Here is a 19,512-nt window from a genome sequence, read left to right on the forward strand (position 1 = left end):
TTCTTCTCCCCCTATCCTCTGCCATTTGTCTAGATCAATGACTCTCAAATTAGTTATTTAAACAAAACCAAGAGTACTCATCAATTAGAATGAAAATTTTCTGAAAATGTAGTAAAAACTGACCCAGAAAGGTCAATACCAAGACCTGTTAGAGTTACTGGACTTGATAAAGGGATAATTTGTGCAGCCAAGCAAAAAACCAAATCACTTTTGTAAGAAAAATGTCACATGACTTTAGGCTTCACTATAGCAACACTTTAATATTCCAAAGAAAAATATGAACTGAGAATTGTATTATCTAGCCAAATTGTTTTTACTGTGTAAAGGCTACAGATAAACATATTTGACATGGCAAAAATTTAGGGAAATTGTTCCATGAGTCTTTAAGGAAACTGTTAAATCATTAATTTCAGCTGACCAAGAGATTACTGGGAATGTTTGAGTTTCAAATATATTTAAACTGTGGAACTAAGAAATGTGAGGATGACAACAGAATGTAAATATTATATGTCCTCACAATGTAGAAATGATACAACAAAAATTGAGAGAAAAGGGAAAGAAAGTGGAAGTTCAGTGATACAATGATAGTTGGGCACTAGAGCATATCAGCTAAAGCTACGCTGACAAGTCAAAAAGAAGTATAATCACATTTAACAGTACAAGAGTAGGTCAGGCGTGGTAGATTATGCCTGTAATCCCAGCACTTTGGGAGGCTGAGGCAGACAGATCTCTTGAAGCCAGGAGTTCGAGATCATCCTGGCCAACATGGTGAAACCTCGCCTTTACTAAAAATACGAAAATTAGCCTGGCCATGGTGGTGCATGCCTGTAATCCCAGCTACTCAGGAGGCTGAAGCATCAGAATTGCTTGAAGCTAGGAGGTGGAGGCTGCCGTGAGCTCAGATCACGCCACTGTACTCTAGCCTGAGCAACAGAGCAAGACTCCGTCTCAAAACAAACAAACAAACAAACAAACAAACAGTGTAAGAGTAAAATCCAATAATATTATTGACCAGAACTGGTTAATAGAGAAGGAGGGAAGAAAGAAATATGCTAGGCTTAAATATTTCTCAAAAGGAATTATTGGTGACTAAAAATAAATCAAAGAGTGTTATAATTATATGGATAATCAGCTGGGGGTGGTGGCTCACGCCTGTAATCTAGCACTTTGGGAGGCCAAAGCAGGTGGATAACCTGAGGTCAGGAGTTCAAGATCAGCCTGGCCAACACGGTGAAACCTCGTCTCTACTAAAAATACAAAAATTAGCCAGGCGTGTTGGCACATGCCTGTAATCACAGCTGCTCGGGAGGCTGAGGCAGGAGAATCACTTGAACCCGAGGGGTGGAAGTTGCAGTAAGCCAAGATCGTGCCACTGCACTCCAGCCTAGGCGCCAGAGAATAATCCTTTCTCAAAAAATAAAAAATAAATAAAATAAAAAATTTATATGGATAATCAATAGAACAAAAATTACTCACAAAAGGAAAGAAAGTAAAACACACCATAGAGTAAAATATTTTTAAAATCGTCGAAACAGAAAGCAGAACATGATTAGAGAACAACAACAAAAAAGGCAATTTCCTGAAACTTGTTCTCAAATTGTTCCTCTACAGAAAGCTCTTCTTCCTCATGAAATAAACACAACACATTTGACATGGGTCACTTACTTTAATAACAATACATATACCATGTTATCGCCATGGAATGTAAATTTAGATTAGACAAGAGAATTTCACAAGTATAATAGCCTTCTGTAGTACATAAAAGTTTGGGTATACTGTCTGGCCAAACCAGCTTGCTCATAAGTCATTAATCAAATCCATTACAGGTAATTTGTTCAGTTCAATGTTTACAATTCTTATGGAAAAAATAAGCAACACACACATTTAAAAAGTGTTCATTTACCTTTGCATGACTGCTTAAAATATGTATTTCTATTTCAAGATGACATTTAAAAATTATTATATCAGCAGCAAAAATATAATTTGCAATTACAAAAAACGAAACTAGAATCCTTAAGTTATTCTCATGTTTACAATTGTGATTCTTTAATAAATACTACTATTATGCAGCTCTATTGTAAGCTTTCTGGATTTGGTTTAAACACATGCACATATATTGTCAGCTGTGGGAAGCTTTACAAACTATATTCCATGCACTTTTTGGACAGAGTTCTAACAGAGCCAGACAGTCCATAAAATAGGTAGAAAAAAGTTGAATTAACTGGGGCAAATAGAACTCTTATACAACATCCAAAATATGAGATTCTGCAGCAAACTGGGAGTATCTTCAGGACTGGCCTGTTACCTTCTTTAGAACTAAGTTCATCTTAAAAATTTAAGAAGGTGGACATTTCAACACCATCAAGTACATTTAAGTGACAGGTTTAAGTTAACTTGACTTCCTTGAATGACCTAGTTAGTAAACTAGTCACTAGTAATTCGGTCACCAGGCAGATCAAGCCTGTAAGAAAGGAAGCCAATATTCAAAATGCCATGTTACCATCTAAATCCATACAAATTAGTTTATTTTCAACAATAATAGGTAACTTCAATAATGAGACATCTAACTAAAGCAAGCTCCTCCAACAAGACTAAGACAGCATCTCTTCTTCTAAGGCTTAGGTTTTGCCCAGAATTCCCGATACATGGAATAGCCCATACCTAAAGAAAAAGAATGCTAGTTAAGCATTTCAATATTTTCTTAAATATTGAAAAATAAAAACCAGTTCATAAAATAGCTGAAAGTAGTACCATTGCTAGCATGGAATATTTACAAGGGGAACAAGACCCTAGGAAGCTTATACTCTTGCCTTCTTAAACATCTTAAATTTCTAAAACTCCTTTTACATACAGTAGTTTCCCAAGTAGCAAAGGGCTGGTATGGCTACTTCACATATTACAATATTTCTTTTAAAGAACCATCAATATTTATCTGGTAACTTTGAATCACTCTTGCTACATAATACCAGATAAAGTCAATGAATTATAAAGCCAACAGAAGCACGTAATACCTACACCAAGAATCTCTCCTTTAAAAACACAATAAAATAGCAATTGTATGTCCCTCCCAGATAACAGATGTTACTATCAACCCCATTTACATGTCTAGGCTCTTCAATGAAATTATAAACTCAGTGATTGACAGGATTTTTTTCATTTCTTTAAAATCTTAGTAGGATATATCACAGAAAAACTATGTCACTACTTGAATTATCTTCATTAATTCATTTTCTACATGAAAATAAGTGATATTCTCAAACTGCTAAAAGGCCAGCTAAAAATATTTACCCATTTTGATCGTCAAGAAATATTTCAATGAGAAACGAAAATTTGAAAATTTCCTGTAGGAACCTACCGACAGTCATTGCTCCTACAACAAAGCCTTGGGCTGCCACACGCATGTGGATCAGATGAAGGGACATTTTAGTATTTCCCCTGCTCTTCAGTTTGTATAATCCATATGCAACAATTGCTGCAAAACCTGCTATTCCTGTAAAACAAAGTAACAAGTATGTCAGACGCATGAGGAGAAGGGACCAAGATGACTTTACCATCAATGAATGTACATTTTATTATTTATATGAGGATTCTTTATCAGATCATTAATTAGCTAACATACAAATTGAGTTTTTCATGTTTTCCCCTGTCAAAACAAAAAATCTTGAAGCAAACAATAGCAGATCCAAAAAGTCAGGATTATCTTTAAAAATGTGGGTTTGTGGGGCCAGTAGACAAACTCCTTTAAAAGAGTGCTAGAGAATTAACAGGAACCTAGATTATGATCATCAGAACAAAAGTGTGCCAAAGGTCTTGACTTAGAGAATGAATTTATTACATTTCCTCTCTGTCCTATTTCCCTCCCTCAAGGTAATCAGTTAATATACCAGAGACAATCCTACACATTACTACCACTGAGAAACACTGCCTGAATATTTCAAACTTTGGAATACTGTACTGGGAAGAATGTAAGTAAATAAAGGAAAAGAATAGAGTAATATTAGTTTCAGTTAAAAGGATTATGATCCTAGAGTTCTATACAGAGCCAAACTCTCATTCATTTTGAGGGTAAAAGCATTCAGGACATGACTTTGCATGTTTTCTTTTTAAGATTTATTATTTTATTTTTTAAGAGATGGGGTCTTGCTCTGTTGCCCAGGCTGGAGTGCAGTCGCACAATCATAGCTCACTGCAGCCTTGAACTCCTGGGCTCAAGTGATCCTCTTGGCTCAGCCTCCCTAACAACTGGAACTACAGGAGGGCTCTCTTTCCCAAGCTGCCACCCAGGTGCTGATACAAAAACCTAGAGGAAAATATCCAGTCAAATAAAAACAGTGAGTCAAAATGGACAGTTCAATAAATAAAGACATAATGGTTAAGATACAATAGTGAGCAATAAAGACAGGAAAATCTGTACTGGTTCCTTGAAAATGACTGGTATATACAGAAAAATTAAGAATCTGAAATTAGGCTATGATTATTACAACAAAACGTGTGCTAAAGGTCTTAAGTTAGGGAATAAATTTACATTCATTTTAATACTGGAAATAGATGAAAAAAACACATCCTAGTTTGACAATGCAAAGAAAACCACCAGCAAGCACTATAAGAACAGCCTCAGAACTTCCAAATCATAAGAAGAAAAAAAAATTAGGGTGGGGAGCGGTAGCTCACACCCATCATCCCAGCACTTTGGGAGGCTGAGACAGGTGGATTACCTGAGGTCAGGAGTTTGAGAACAGCTTGGCCAACAGCCTGGCCATCTCTACTAAAAAGACAAAAAATTAGCCGGGCATGGTGGCATGTGCCTGTAATCCCAGCTACTCGGGAGGCTGAGGCAGAAAGAAAGCTTAAACCTGGGAGGTGGAGGTTGCAGTGAGCTGAGATCACGCCACTGCAGTCCAGCCTGGGCAATAGAGCGAGACTCCATCTCAAAAAATATATATATACAGGCTGGGCACGGTGGCTCAAGCCTGTAATCCCAGCACTTTGGGAGGCCGAGACGGGCGGATCACGAGGTCAGGAGATCAAGACCATCCTGGCTAACCCGGTGAAACCCCGTCTCTACTAAAAAATACAAAAAAAAAAAAAAAATATATATATATATATATACACACATAGAAATAGATACATTTTTAAATAGTCATAAATCTTTAAAATAATCTAATATAGCAGTAACATAAATGAAGCAAAAATTGTTAGGAACACAAGATCAGCTCTATTAGAAGATAACAAAATGGGAAAATACGTCTCTTTCAGAAAACAGAATAAGAAGCACCAAACTAAAGCTACAGAATTGAACGGCACCATTAAATAACCTTACTTAAATTCTTAAAAATAAATAAAATTTAATATTTTAATTATAACAGAGATCCCACATTCTTTCAAATGTCTATGAAGCTTTGACAAAACCAATCGTTTATTAAGCCACAAAGAAAATTCCAACTTCCAAAAAGGCCTTCTTCCTGGACGACTACCATAAAGCCAAAACTTAGCAATCAAGACATAAAACAGCCAGCCACACACACACACCCGCCCTCTACCCACTGAGAAGCTGAGCACCAATAACTAGATTTGGAGGTTAAAGTAAAAACTGAGAGATTAGGAAAACTATCAAACATTATTTGAAAAATAAAAACAGTACTGGTTCTTAGAACAAATAAAATTGTAAAACCTCTAGGAAGTCTGATCAAAGAGAAAATAAATATACAACATTAGGAATGAGAAAGTGGATATAATCACAAGTGGTAAAGAGATTTTTAAAAATAAGAGATGATTGCTCTCTGCCAATTAAATTTGAAAATCTAGGTGAAATGAATGATTTCTGAGGAAAATACAAATTCCTAAATTTGATTCAAGAAGTTGTAGAAAACCTTTCTATACCAATAACCATAGAAAGAATTAAATGGGCAATCCATGCTTTATCCCCAAAAGATAAAGACCCAAATAGTTTTATTAACAAGGTCTAATAAAAATTATAAGGGCATTCTCAATTCATGTTATTTAAAGTATTCCAGGGCATTAAAAACATCCCAGGCCGGGCGCGGTGGCTCAAGCCTGTAATCCCAGCACTTTGGGAGGCCGAGACGGGCGGATCACGAGGTCAGGAGATCGAGACCATACTGGCTAACATGGTGAAACCCCGTCTCTACTAAAAATACAAAAAACTAGCCGGGCGACGTGGCGGGCGCCTGTAGTCCCAGCTACTCGGGAGGCTGAGGCAGGAGAATGGCGTGAACCCGGGAGGCGGAGCTTGCAGTGAGCTGAGATCCGGCCACTGCACTCCAGCCTGGGCGGCAGAGCGAGACTCCGTCTCAAAAAAAAAAAAAAAAAAAAAAAAAAAAAAAAAAAAAAAAAAAACATCCCAATACATTTTTTTCCAATATATTTCCCAAGAAAACAAATCCCTGATACCAAAACAAAATTAAGATAACACGAGAGGCTGGGTGCAGTGGCTCACACCTATAATCCAAGCACTTTGGGAGGCTGAGGCAGGTGGATCACTTGAAAACAGGAGTTCCAGACTAGTCTGGCCAAAATGGTGAAACCCCATCTCCACTAAAAACACAAAACAGCGTCTCACTGTGTTGCCCAGGCTGTCTTGAACTCCTAGGCTCAAGTGATCCTCCTGCCTCAGCCCCCTAAAGCACTGGGATTACAGGAATGAGCCAAAGCACTCAGCCTTATTTTTTATTAAAAAATGAAAAAGATATAAGAAAAAAAGTTCCCTTTAAAGATAAGTCAGGGATACATGTGAATACTGCTATTGTTGCCTGGAGATCCTAAACAATTTTAAATCACATTAAAAAAACTATAGGCATAATTTAGGAAGAAACACTACTAGTTTGCAGATCATCTAACTGTGTGTATAGGAAATCCAAGAGAATCAAATGAAACACAACTAGAGGCCAGGTGCAGTGGCTCATGCCTGTAATCCCAGTACTTTGGGAGGCCGAGGCAGGTGGATCATTTGAGGTCAGGAATTCCAGACCAACCTGGCCAACATGGCAAAACCCTGTCTCTACTAAAACTACAAAAATTAGCTAGGCGTGGTGGCAGGCACCTGTAATACCAGCTACTCGGGAGGCTGAGGCACAAGAATTGTTTGAACCTGGGAGGCAGAGGTTGCAGTAAGCTGAGATTGTGCCACTGCACTCCACCCTGGGCGACAGAGCAAGACTCCGTCTCAAAAGAACAAAAAGAAACACAACTAGAACCAGTAAGAAAAAAGATTACTTTGATGAATACATTAAAAAGCATATCTAGAGAAATTAAATTTCTAGACCTACAGAAAACAATAAAATTATATTTAAGGACACAAAAAGTTTGCATGAAAATCGGTAGATGCACCACATTCTAAGATTTCCATTCTCCCCAAATTTATAAATTCAATCTAATCCAAATGTAAAAATGAGACATTTTTCCCCATTTTGGGCTGGGCAGGCCAATTTCTTTTTCTTTTCTCTCTTTTTTTTAGACACGGGGTCTTCCTATGTTTCCCAGAATAGAGTTTAGTGGGTATTCGCAGGCATGACCATTATACACTACCGCCCTGAACCCCTGGGCTCAAGTGACCCTCCTGCCTTGACTTCCTGAGTAGCTGCAATTAACAAGCTAATTTCAAAGTAAACAGGCAAGCTCTATCTGAGAAGGTAGAATAGTGAAAGTGTACTGGCTTATGAAGTATCTAAACATACCATTAAGTTTCTGGCAGACAGATCAAAGCAACAAAATAAGTACAGTAGTTCAGTAACAAACCTATGTTTCGTGTATGACATAGTTCACATTTCAAATAAGTGGGAAAAGAATGCAAAATAGATACCCAAATTACTGTGTTAGAAAATTAAGGTATCCATACGGAAAAAGTATAAAGTTAGATTTTGCCTCATGTTATACCTACAAATAAATTCCAGATAGATTAGTATCTCAATGATAAATCAACAACATAAAGAAATACAGAAACCTAAGTAGTCCCAGGATCATGAAGGCCTTGCAACATATAAGAAAACATAATACCTAAAATACATAATTATAATTTAATTAGAAAAAGACAACCTAGTCAAAACAGAAACAAAAGCAAAAACAAAAAAGAAAAAAACAAAAAAGCTAATTCACAGGAGAGAAGCCTGAATGACCAACACATATGAAAAGATGCTCAAAGAATGATAATATCTAGTGCTATTGAGAGTATGGGAAAACCAACCCATCAGAGCCTATTGGCCTAAATCATTGTTTGGGTACAATTAAACATACAAGGGGCCGGGTGCGGTGGCTCAAGCCTGTAATCCCAGCACTTTGGGAGGCCGAGACGGGCGGATCATGAGGTCAGGAGATCGAGACCATCCTGGCTAACATGGCGAAACCCCGTCTCTACTAAAAATACAAAAACTAGCCGGGCGAGGTGGCGGGCGCCTATAGTCCCAGCTACTCGGGAGACTGAGGCAGGAGAATGGCCTAAACCCGGGAGGCGGAGCTTGCAGTGAGCTGAGATCCGGCCACTGCACTCCAGTCAGGGCGATAGAGTGAGACTCCGCCTCAAAAAAAAAAAAAAAAAAAAAACAAGGATATTTAATTTTTACACACACACTCTTCCAACAGTTTGTAAAAGCAACATAATGGGAACAACTCCTATGTCGTCAATAGAGCAATGGTTAAATCAATGTAGGATTTATGTACTCCTAAGAAGGGATATGTATAAATGACAACCCATTAAAGAGCAGAAAATTTTATATTTGTATCTTATCCTTTTGAAATACCTTTCTGCATATTTCATAATGTACCAAATGTATAAGAACAAAAGTACTTATAAATGACTTAAAAATAGGTAAACACACAACACACTGACAGGACGTACGTGTTCAAATTATTTTTTACTGAGGGAATGTACAACCAAAAAATTTTAGAGATCTCTGTTACAAAACATTGTATATCTACAAAATTAATGATTCAATTATTAAAAATATAAATGTTCCTATATGCATTGTTATAAAAAGATAATGAAAACAAGGCTAAAGAAAAATATTTCATCTAAAAATAATTATAAATAATAATTTATGGTAGTATATGGAGAAGAAAACACTGACAGACTGTGCAAACTGCTGTTGTGTTTCAGAGTCAGGATCATAGGGTATGGTACCTTTCTGTTTTATGTACTTTTGCAACTAACTTATTAATTATATGCTCAGAAGAAAAACTCCTTCGAGAGACTTCAAAGTCCTTTAAATTCTTGGAGAGCCATCTAAAAAGATGCTCAGTAGTTTGTTAATAATGAAAAATTAGAAACCACATAAATTTCTACCAAGAGGATTATAACGTTATATATAATAGTAATTTATATCATACAAATTAAGTTATTAAAAGTGGAGTTCTGGCCAGGCGTGGTGGCTCACGCCTGTAATCCCAGCACTTTGGGGGCTGAGGCGGGCAGATCACGAGGTCAGGAGATCGAGACCATCCTGGCTAACACAGTGAAACCCAGTCTCTACTGAAAAATAGAAAAAATTAGCCGGGCGTGGTGGCAGGCACCTGTAGTTCCAGCTACTCGGGAGGCTGAGGCAGGAGAATGGCGTGAGCTCGGGAGGCGGAGCTTGCAGTGAGCCAAGATTGTGCCACTGCACTCCAGCCTGGGCGACAAAGGGAGACTCCGTTTCAAAAAAAAAAGTGGAGTTTTTAGGCCAGGCACGGTGGCTCACGCCTGTAATCCCAGCACTTTGGGAGACCGAGGCAGGTGGATCACCTGAAATCAGGAGTTCGAGACCAGCCTGGCCAACAGGATGAAACCCCCATCTCTACTAAAAATACTAAAAAATTAGCTGATGTGGTGGCGGGCACCTGTAATTCTAGCTACCTGGGAGGCTGAGGCAGGATAATCACTTGAACTCAAGAGGTGGAGGTTGCAGTGAGCCAGCATCGCGCCATTGCACTCCAGCCTGGGCAACAAGAGCAAAACTCCTTCTCAGAAAAAAAAAAAAAAGTCGAGTTTCAAATAACATAGGTAAAAACATGAGATAAAAATTATAATACTTATATGCATCTTAGTATGATCCTGAATTTGCAAAGATAAAAAAAGAAAAAACAACTGGAAAAAATATGTACATCAAAATGGTAACAATAGTTACATCTAAATGGTGGCATTAAAGGTAATTTTTAAATTCTTTGTACAATTAAAAATTTTTTAACTTTTTCTTGATATTAGTTTATATATTATAAATTTCACCTTTCATCTGTTTTAAGTGCACATTAAATGAATTTTAATATGCCTGCAAGTCCGACCTCTGGGGTATAGGAGACTGAATAGCTAATTTCAGTCATGACTGACACCTCAATAAAACCTGGTTACCAAGGCTTGGTGGGCTTCCCTGGATGGCAAGACTTAGCATGTATTGTCACATATCATATCATCAGTACTGAAGAATTAAATGCACCCCCTCACCCTCTGGGACTCCCTGAGAAGGAGACACCTAGAATTTTGTGTCTGGTTTATCCTAGACTTCATTCTATATGTCTTTGTTGACTTTAACCTATATCCCATTGCTGTAATAAACTATAACTATGACCATAGCAAGCATTTTTGAGTCTTAAGAGTCTTGGCCCAATAATCATCTAACCTGAGGGTGGTCTTGGGGTTCACCAAAACAACATTATTCACTGAAATAAGACTCAATAAAATAAGAAGTCTCAGCTGGAGTGGTGGCTCACACCTATAATCCTAGCACTAGGCTGAGGGTGCGCAGATTGCTTGAGCCCAAGAGTTTAAGACCAGCCTAGGCAACATGGTGAAACCCTGTGTCTATACAAAAATACAAAAATTAGCTGGGCGTGGTGGTGCACACCTGTGGTCCCAGCTACTTAGGAGGTTGAGGTGAAAGGATCAAGAACCTGAGAGGTCGAGGGGTGGGGGCAGTGAGCTATGATCGAGCCACTGCACTTCAGTCTAGGCGAAAGAGACCCTGTCTCCAAAAAGAAAAAAAGAGTCTGAAAACATACAGAAGAATCATTGTGATGAGATTTATATTGCCAATCTCAGCATATTTCAACAACATAAGAAAAAAATGGAAAATACATTCTTTCAGGATATGGTCAATGAACAAGTTTATCACAGCTCTACCGTATTCAAGATCACTAAAATGTCAGTCAAACTTACCAACGGGTACGAATGGTGCCTCCTTAGCTTTTCGAATAAGTTTGGATCCCTGATCTTCCTCATATGAAGGAAGGGAAACGCCTGTGTCTGTTGACATAGTGACTGCTTGAAGAATCACCCTGAGAGAGAATTTCTATGAGGTTCTGTAATTAAAAGCATCTGAACATTATTAAATATCTGGATGTATTTAAAATATTCCTAACTTCCATGAGAATCTTAGCATATGTTATCCATAATCCTAAAGTTAAAAAGTATTTTTAGAAATTAACTGTATTTTTAATGTATAGTCACCCTCAGGGAGAATTGTATACATTTATTCCCCCTATTGTTTTGCCGTTTCTCCGGTACAACCCATTCATTTTTAGCACAATGTTATTAAAAATAGTGAAAAATTTTAAATTGATGTTACTTTTATCAATTAAAATAGTAGCTACTAATTTTCTGGCTATCTTCATCCTTAATCAACTATTTAACTTGACAATTTTAAGTTACTCAAACCAAACTGAGAACTCCTATTGAACCTTCAATATCACATTGGAAATCCTACTTAGCACTTTTTGGTGTGGTTAAGTGCAGTCTTTATTGCTTTCAACTGCTGGTTTATTTATTCCAATGTGCTTCCTTGCTTCAGTTTTCACTTCAGATTAGTCTCTAATCTATTACAGTAATCTCTTATCCATGATGGTTGCCTCTGGGGGAAAGAGTAGTTATTCTGAACAGCCAAAGTTTTTACCTAGCTCATTATTTACTCATTTTAAGAACAAAGCTTTTATTTCAAATAATATTGGTAGAAATGTCTCCTTCATAGCCTTTTAGACTTTTTTATGACCTATGATTAGTTTTCTTCTTTTTTGAGACCGACTCTCGCTCTGTTGCCCAGGCTGGAGTGCACTGGCACAATCTCGGCTCACTGCAACCTCCACTTGGCACACACCACCATGCCTAATTTTTTTGTATTTTTAGTAGAGACAGGGTTTCACTCCTGACCTCAAGTGATCCACCCACCTCGGCCTCCCAAACTGCTGGAATTACAGGTGTGAGCCACTGTGCGAGCCGATGATTAGCTTTTTTTTTTTTTTTTTTTTTTTGAGATGGAGTTTTGTTCTTGTTGCCCAGGCTGGAGTGCAATGGTGCAGTCTTGGCTCACTGCAACTTCTGCCTCCCAGGTTCAAGTGATTCTCCTGCTTCAGCCTCCCAAATAACTGGAGATTAGAAGTGCCTGCCACCATGCCTGGCTAACTTTTTTTTATTTTTAGTAGAGATGGGGTTTTACCATCTTGGCCAGGCTGGTCTTGAACTCCTGACCTCAGGTGATCCACCTGCCTCCCAGTGTTGGGATTACAGGCGTGAGTTACCAAGCCTGGCCCTATGATTAGTATTTTTAACATCACTGCAGCACAAAACTGAATTACCCTCAGGGTCTTCTCAATATCTTCTAAGCTTCAGATCTGCCTTCCTTTACATACCTTACATCCCCCAGGCTTCCCTTTAAAACTCTACCCTCTTTTTATAATTCCTTTAAATGGTATCCCAAAGGCAAGAACTAGCCTGATAGCATATGAGTAAGGGGATAGGGGTTTAAAAAAAAAAAAAAAAAAAAGATTCATTTTCATTATCACAGGGATCAAAGGCTCCTTTCCTCCTTTTCAGTCATCTCAGTGAATAGCCTTTTATCACAATGAGGCATTAACAAATTCAATTTCATTTTAGCCACAATAACAAAATATACTTTCTTCACTGAATTATTTTGAATTGCAGTAAACTTTACCCACAGATAAAATAAGGGGCTGAAGCACAGTTTAAGTCTCTAATTAGTGCCAATTACAATAAACTTAAAAGTCTGTGCCCACTCTATCACCCATATAAAATCTTACTTTCACTTCTGGGTTTTTCATATGCATTATGCTCCCTTTGATAAAAATACCTCTCATTCAACACCTTGCTACTCAAGGGGAGTCAGTGGCAGGTAAGGTCCTCAACGAAAATGCAACTCCAGAGGTAGGGGGTGGTGTGCTTAGTCTAGAAAGTGAATTCATCCCTATAAGCCTCACCTTCATGATGACTCAATCGTGTCATCTGACATAGAAGAAAATAAAAGAAAATTTAGATTGGACTTAGACCTTCTTTTTGTACTCCATTACTTGTTAATTGAATAAACTCCTAACTACTGAGCTTTATTATATATAAGGTTCAATAAGCTCAAGGTTCAAGATACTCACTATATATCTGAAGAATACAATATAAACGCTAAAGTAATTAATGGTTCAAAAATCAGTTTTTTTTTTAAAAAAAGAGAAATCATGTAACCGCCCAACAGGTTCACCTTGCTCGCTGGCTAGACAGAGCTGATTTATCAAGACAGGGGAATTACAATAGAGAAAGAGCAATTCACCCAAAGTCAGCTGTGTGAGAGACCAGGGTTTTAATTAGTCAAATCAGCCTCTTGGAGCATTCAGGGATCAGTTTTTGAGGATAATCTGGTGGGTAGGGGAAGGCCAGTGAATAGAGTGCTGATTGGTTGGGGTGGACATGAACTGGGAAGTTGAAGCTGTCCTCTTGTGCTGAGTCAGTTCGTATGTAGGGGACGTAAGATCAGATGAGCCAGTTTATTGATCTGGGTGATGCCAGTTGATCAATCAAGTGCAGGGTCTGCAAAATATCTCATGCACTGATCTTAGGATCATTTTAGGGAGGGTCAGAATCTTGTAACCTCCAGCTGCATGACTCCTAAAATATAATTTCTAAGCTGTGGCTAATTCATTAGTCCTCCAAAGGCCGTCTAGTCCCCAGGCAAGAAGGGGGTTTGTTTTGGTAAAGGGCTGTTACCACCTTTGCTTTATTTTTCTATTTTTATTTTATGAGACAGCGTCTAGTTCTGTCACCCAAAGCTGGGGCACAATCTCAATCTTGGCTCACCGCAACCTCTGCCTCCCAGGTTTAAGCGATTTGTGCCTTAGCCTAAAGCTGGGATAACAGGCGTGCACCACCATGCCTGGGTAATTTTTTTGTATTTTTAGTAGAGATGGGGTTTTGCTATGTTGGCCAGGCTGGTCTCAAACTCCTGGCCCTAAGTTATTTGCCCGCCACAGCCTCCCAAAGTGCTAGGATTATAGATGTGAGCCATCATGCCTGGCTCTGTCTTTTTTTGGCTAGGTCCTATCTCTTTCACTGTCTCAGTTATAATTTTGCAATGGCGGTTTCAATCACAGTGTGATTAACTGTCAATAGCCTAACACAGACAATGTCTGAATTTAGAGAGAGTGATGTGTTTTAGCTAAAGGAGGTTTGGCACCTTTCACAGAGAAACACTTGAGACTGGCTTTGAAGAAACTGCATAAATGGACTGGATGGAGAGATTAAACACTGTAGACTAGTCTAGCCAACATGGTGAAACCCCATCTCTACTAAAAATACAAAAGTTAGCTGGGCATGGTGGTGGGCGTGGTGGAGTGCCCGCCTGAAATCCCAGCTACTTGGGAGGCTGAGGCAGGAGAATCGCTTAAACCCAGGACGCGGAGGTTACAGTGAACCAAGATTGCGCCACTGCACTCCAGCCTAGACAACACAGTGAGACTCCATCTCAAATTTTAAAAAATAAAAATAACAATAAAAAAAAATCATGACCTTCTCAAAGGGGAAGTTTATCACAAATCCTTTCATTTCCCTTCCCAACCCCCACATTCTAACCACATTAATTTTTTTTTTTTTTTGAGACGGAGTCTCTCTGGCTCAGTCACCTAGGCTGGAGTGCAGTGGTGCAATCTCGGCTCACTGCAAGCTCCGCCTCCCGGGTTCATGCCATTCTCCCACCTCAGCCTCCTGAGTAGCTGGGACTACAGGCGTCTGCCATGGCACCTGGCTAATTTTTTGTATTTTTAGTAGAGACAGGGTTTCACCATTCACAGGATGGTCTCGATCTCCTGACCTTGTGATCCACCCGCCTCGGCCTCTGAAAGTGCTGGGATTACAGGTGTTAGCCACTGTGCTCAGCCCAAATTAAATATTTTTAAGAAGCTCTCTATACCTCCAAGCCTTTGCACAAGCTGATTCCTCTACTTGTGAGAGTTTCCCTCCCTTTCCATCCCCTTCAGATATCTCTCTTTCCTAGCTAACTCCTCCCATTTTTTTTTTCAGGTTTGGTTTTTCTGTTTTTACACTGAGTCAGAAAATTATTTTAATAGTTACAAAACTTTTTTTTTTTTTTAACAGAATCAGTATAAGATAGCAGTTGATTTCTCCATAATTATCAGAATTATTTATACTTGAGGTCTTGGCTAAGGGGGTCTGAAATCAACAAAAGGTCTTGGACTATTGGCTCAGAAATAATCCTAGGAAGCCCGCCCTGTTGACACCTGTCATGCTTAGCTCTTACGAGATGATCTGGTCCTTAAAAAAAAAAAAAAAGTATCTCTCTTTATTCATTCTTTGGAGGCTTGAAGTGAATTCAGTAGCATTCATTAAACTCCTTCCAGCTCCTGTCATTTACCATTCTGACTGCATCCATTTCAACTTAGTCTGCTCTCTTCTGAGTTGCTTTAGCAATATTAAATCGTCCAATTTCTTTTCTCTCTCTTCTTGGAGGTTTTTTACTACTGCTGAGGTCTGGGCTATACAGTTTTTCAATGACTCTGTCCCTGCTGGCATGAGCTGCCATCAAAGACTCAAAGTTGTTTACAGGTTTGGCTGGCATCCACTTTCCCTGCAAAGGAAGCTGTTGGAACCGTAGTGTTTAATTCATGTACTAGTCTGTCATCAATTGTCCACATCACCTTGAGTAATTCCTGGAACTAGGCAAACTCCTCACAGTTCACACCACCGCTGGGTGCCACCATATTGGACTCAAGTTCACACCTTAATTGACCTCCTCTCAGAAATTAATGTCTCTTTAAGTCTGTAAGTGCTTTGGTTATGCAGTCCCATAGGATCTTGTACTTTCTTTATAACCCTTAAAACCATCAGTTTGTCTGTTTTTTTGCTAGAATCCTTAAGTCAGGGGCCAATACCTGCTCTACTTGTATCCAACTCCACTGCCTGGTGCAATACCCTATATATAATAGGTACACTACAAATGTTTCTTGCATACATTTAAAAGTCACATTTCTCAACCACTGAAAGCATTCTTAGGTTACTCAGGAATATTGAGTGGAAAAAAAATAACAATCATACAGATTTGTAGAGTTTAATCAGTAAGAAAAATGCCAAACTGTATGTACTTAAGTGCTTATTTCTTTTATGTTTCTTATATTGTACCTATGAAAAGAGAAATAACCTGAGGTCTTAGTTCCTTGCAACACAGGGGACAAAACTATTATATACCACAATACACTTTTAAAAACTAAAAACTTCTGCAGATATAAAAGCATGTTTTCCCCTTTTTTGCCTGAATCATTTCTAAACTAAAAAATCATTTGGCAATTGTCTTTAAAAGCAAGAAAGTTGGTAGCTGGGCGTCATGGTGCACACCTGTAGTCCCGCCTCCTCAGGAGGCTGTGGCAGGAGGGCTGCTTGAGCCTGGAAGGTGGAGGCTGTGATGAGTCATGATCCAGCCACTGCACTCCAGCCCAGGAAACAAGCAAGACCCTTGCTGAGGGACCCAACAAACAAACAAAAACAGGACATAAATGGTTTTTAAAAAACAGCAAGAAAGTTGGTAGTTTTTCTTATAATTATCTCACATCTGGTTGACTCTAATTCTCCAACGGGTCAATGGAGCAAAAGGTTTTTTTTTTCTCCTTTCAGGAGGGAGGGGGTTAGTTGTCTCTTTCCTGTATATAAATCAAGAACAGAAGAAAATCTATTTCTCCGTTCTTCATCTATGATACAGACTCTGAAGTTTGTATGGATACGGCATTTGACCTGGCTTTTAGAAAATAGCCCCTGAGGTAAGAATCAGGGTGTGGGGAACAAAACGGCCATTACTTGCTTGAAACGAGACGATAATCTGTCTGTGATTCCAGATTACCTTATGTGTACATTTCAGAATAAAATTAAGGATGAATATTTAAAAATCCAACACATATCACTTGTTATTCTGTAGTCCAAGTATTATAGTTCCCATATAGTACATATCTAAAATATTCTATGAATACAAAATTTTGATAACTGTCTTTCTAACTACCACGTGTAAGTTTCCAAAGTATTCATGGTTTATAGCCACCTGAATTGAAAACTGGTTAAGCATCAGGAACAATAATTTCGAATCATGTAATTTGAGAGTAACAAATCAGATGAATAATCCAGGCCAACAGCCTTATTTTACAGGTGGGGAAAAGGTTGTGAGAGGGTTATACCAATTGCTCAGTACAAGGAATACATGTCTGGTGGGGCAGGATTAGAATCCAGCTCTTCTGATATAGAGTCCTGGGTTCTTTTGATTGACAATATATTGCCAAAACATCAATCTTATGCTGCTGATGTAAATTAGATTAAATTTGCAGATAAGAAATCTGATTAGAAAATGTAAGAATCCATTACTCAACAGAAGCCCACGTTGTTCTCCTTGAATGATATATACAAAAAAGTCATGCCTAAGTTAAATGGAATCTTCTTCAGTGACTTAACTCATCTAACAATTTCAATTATGATTTGAAAAGACTTTTTTCACTACACCACTGCCAGACTTTCCTTCATTATCCACCCACAGTAATTGTCGCAGATCTCTGTCATAAAGTTGAATAGACGCTAAAAAAGGCACCAGTAACCAGATATTCAAAGTCAGTTTGGAGAGCACAAATTATTCTGTACGCTTAGTAAGACACGACTGAAGACCTTTCCACAGGGAACCTAAAAGTGGCATTAAGGGAAGATGAGCCGTCCAGCATCAGGGGACTAACAGGCTGAATGAAGGATCTTTCTTCACAGTTATTTTGTCACGGGAATTACTATCTAAAGCAATGCTGGCTTCAAACTTTGATTTTGCATCAGTCGCCCATCAGCCTGTTTAAAATGGCTGCCAAGGCCCCAGCATGGAGATCCGGATTCAGGTGGTCTGCAGCAGAGCTCGAGGAATTTTTACTTTAAGAAGCCCCTTCAAGTGACTCTGGTGCACAAAGAGAACCCCTAGTATACAGGATTCCAAATATGTGTGTCATGCTGGAGCTTCATGAACAGGTTGTCACCGCTTCAACCTGTTAGAACTTTCCATCCAAACCTGTCTTACTCGAAAGTGCTTTTGTACTTCCGGAAGCAGAGATCCCTGTCGTGGGGAATACTCCGAAGAGGGAAATAGCGGCTTCCCACTCCGGGAATTTAAGACAAAGGCGAATATCACTGCTGCATCATGTCGGCAGCTCCCAATTCTGCCCTCACGCTGTGCTTTGTAATCTCTAACCCGCCGACTCGGCAGGAGAAAAATTTAATTCGGTCACAGAAGCAACACACGGGGCCCTAGGCCTGCTCACTTTCCCAGGGTGGAGGAAACACCAGGTCGGGCAGAAAAGCAAGATCGGGACTGGAAGGTCCTCTGCCAGTACGCCCTCCCCTCAACCTCCCGACCTTCCTCGCCGCCTCTTCCTGTGACCTTGTCGGGACTCCGTGACCAGAGCGCTCGCCCTCCTATCCCGCCTCGCCCGCCGCTCAGCCTGCTCTTCAAAATGTTCCAAGCTCTGGGGACGCTCCCGCTCCTCGCTCCCCGCCGTCGGGCCCAGCCAACACTCTCCTACTCCCGCCTCTCATTACCACCCCAGCAGCGAGTCTTCCCCGCTCGGCAACAACTCACTCCACAAGCTTCTGCTCTATCTCCTCGCTAGCTCCGTCTCCCCTCACCCTAAGGACCCCAGGCCTCGGCTCCCGACCCCTCTCCTCCTCCCATGCTCTAGGCCGGGCCTGAGCCCCGGCAACTCCACCTCTCCTCCCTCATTCCAGACACTGACCCCAGCCCCCAGCTCCCAGCCCCCAACCCGCAACCCCAACCCCCACCCCCAAAGTCCTTTCGGCCTGGCCAAGCGCTGCCCCACTTCTTCCCGCCCCGCGGCCCGTGACCCTGGCTCACAGTCCCCGGCTTGTTTCGCTTACCTAGAGCGAGAAAAACCTCTCACACGCCAACCGTCTTCCGATCCCTGCAGTCTTAACCTGTCCGGCCGGCTTCTCACCACCCACAGCCGTCCCAGCCAATCAGAGGCCAGCGGCCGCAAAACGACGCGTGCGTGTGCGCGGCGGGTGGGGCAGTCCAGAGCGGGTCCCGGATTGGCTGGGGCGGTGAGTGCCGGCCCACTACCCCCGCTCTAGCGTACTGGCTGAAACAGACGTGAGAGCTTGGCGCCCAGGATTCGCGTCCGGGCACTTGAGGAGTTTTGGCTCCTGGCCCGGGGACTCCTCGGATTTCTCCTGCGCTTTTCTCCTCGGGCAGCGGGGGCGAGCACCGCGAACGCCGT

At 40.1% G+C, this 19,512-nt stretch overlaps 1 protein-coding gene and 1 pseudogene across 2 annotated transcripts; both read right to left on the reverse strand.

Moving 5' to 3' along the window:
• Positions 1-1,646: 1,646 nt before the first annotated feature.
• Positions 1,647-19,263, reverse strand: HIGD1A (HIG1 hypoxia inducible domain family member 1A). 2 transcript variants are annotated; one of them, XM_033212224.1, is made up of 4 exons: positions 19,154-19,263; positions 11,141-11,259; positions 3,356-3,490; positions 1,647-2,661 (listed from the first exon to the last, which is right to left on the reverse strand). In XM_033212224.1, exons 2-4 carry the CDS (start codon positions 11,235-11,237, stop codon positions 2,612-2,614), a joined length of 282 nt encoding a protein of 93 aa, XP_033068115.1. In that variant the 5' UTR covers positions 11,238-11,259; positions 19,154-19,263; the 3' UTR covers positions 1,647-2,611. The 2 variants fall into 2 exon arrangements, with proteins under 2 accessions (XP_033068115.1, XP_033068116.1); XM_033212225.1 differs by having other exon boundaries at positions 11,141-11,283; positions 19,154-19,249.
• On the reverse strand, positions 15,331-16,100 carry LOC117083963 (annotated as a pseudogene).
• Positions 19,264-19,512: the final 249 nt, after the last annotated feature.

Source organism: Trachypithecus francoisi, unplaced genomic scaffold (assembly GCF_009764315.1).
Source record: "Trachypithecus francoisi isolate TF-2019V2 unplaced genomic scaffold, Tfra_2.0 Lachesis_group0, whole genome shotgun sequence".
Taxonomy (NCBI): domain Eukaryota; kingdom Metazoa; phylum Chordata; class Mammalia; order Primates; family Cercopithecidae; genus Trachypithecus; species Trachypithecus francoisi.

Coding starts and splice junctions, on each gene's coding strand:
- HIGD1A (XM_033212224.1), bottom strand. CDS start 11,237: ATGTCAACAGACACAGGCGTTTCCCTTCCTTCATATGAGGAAGATCAG. Junction 3,491..11,140: donor GGCACCATTCGTACCCGTTG/GTAAGTTTGACT, acceptor TTTGTTTTACAG/GAATAGCAGGTTTTGCAGCA. Junction 2,662..3,355: donor TGTAGGAGCAATGACTGTCG/GTAGGTTCCTAC, acceptor CTTTTTCTTTAG/GTATGGGCTATTCCATGTAT.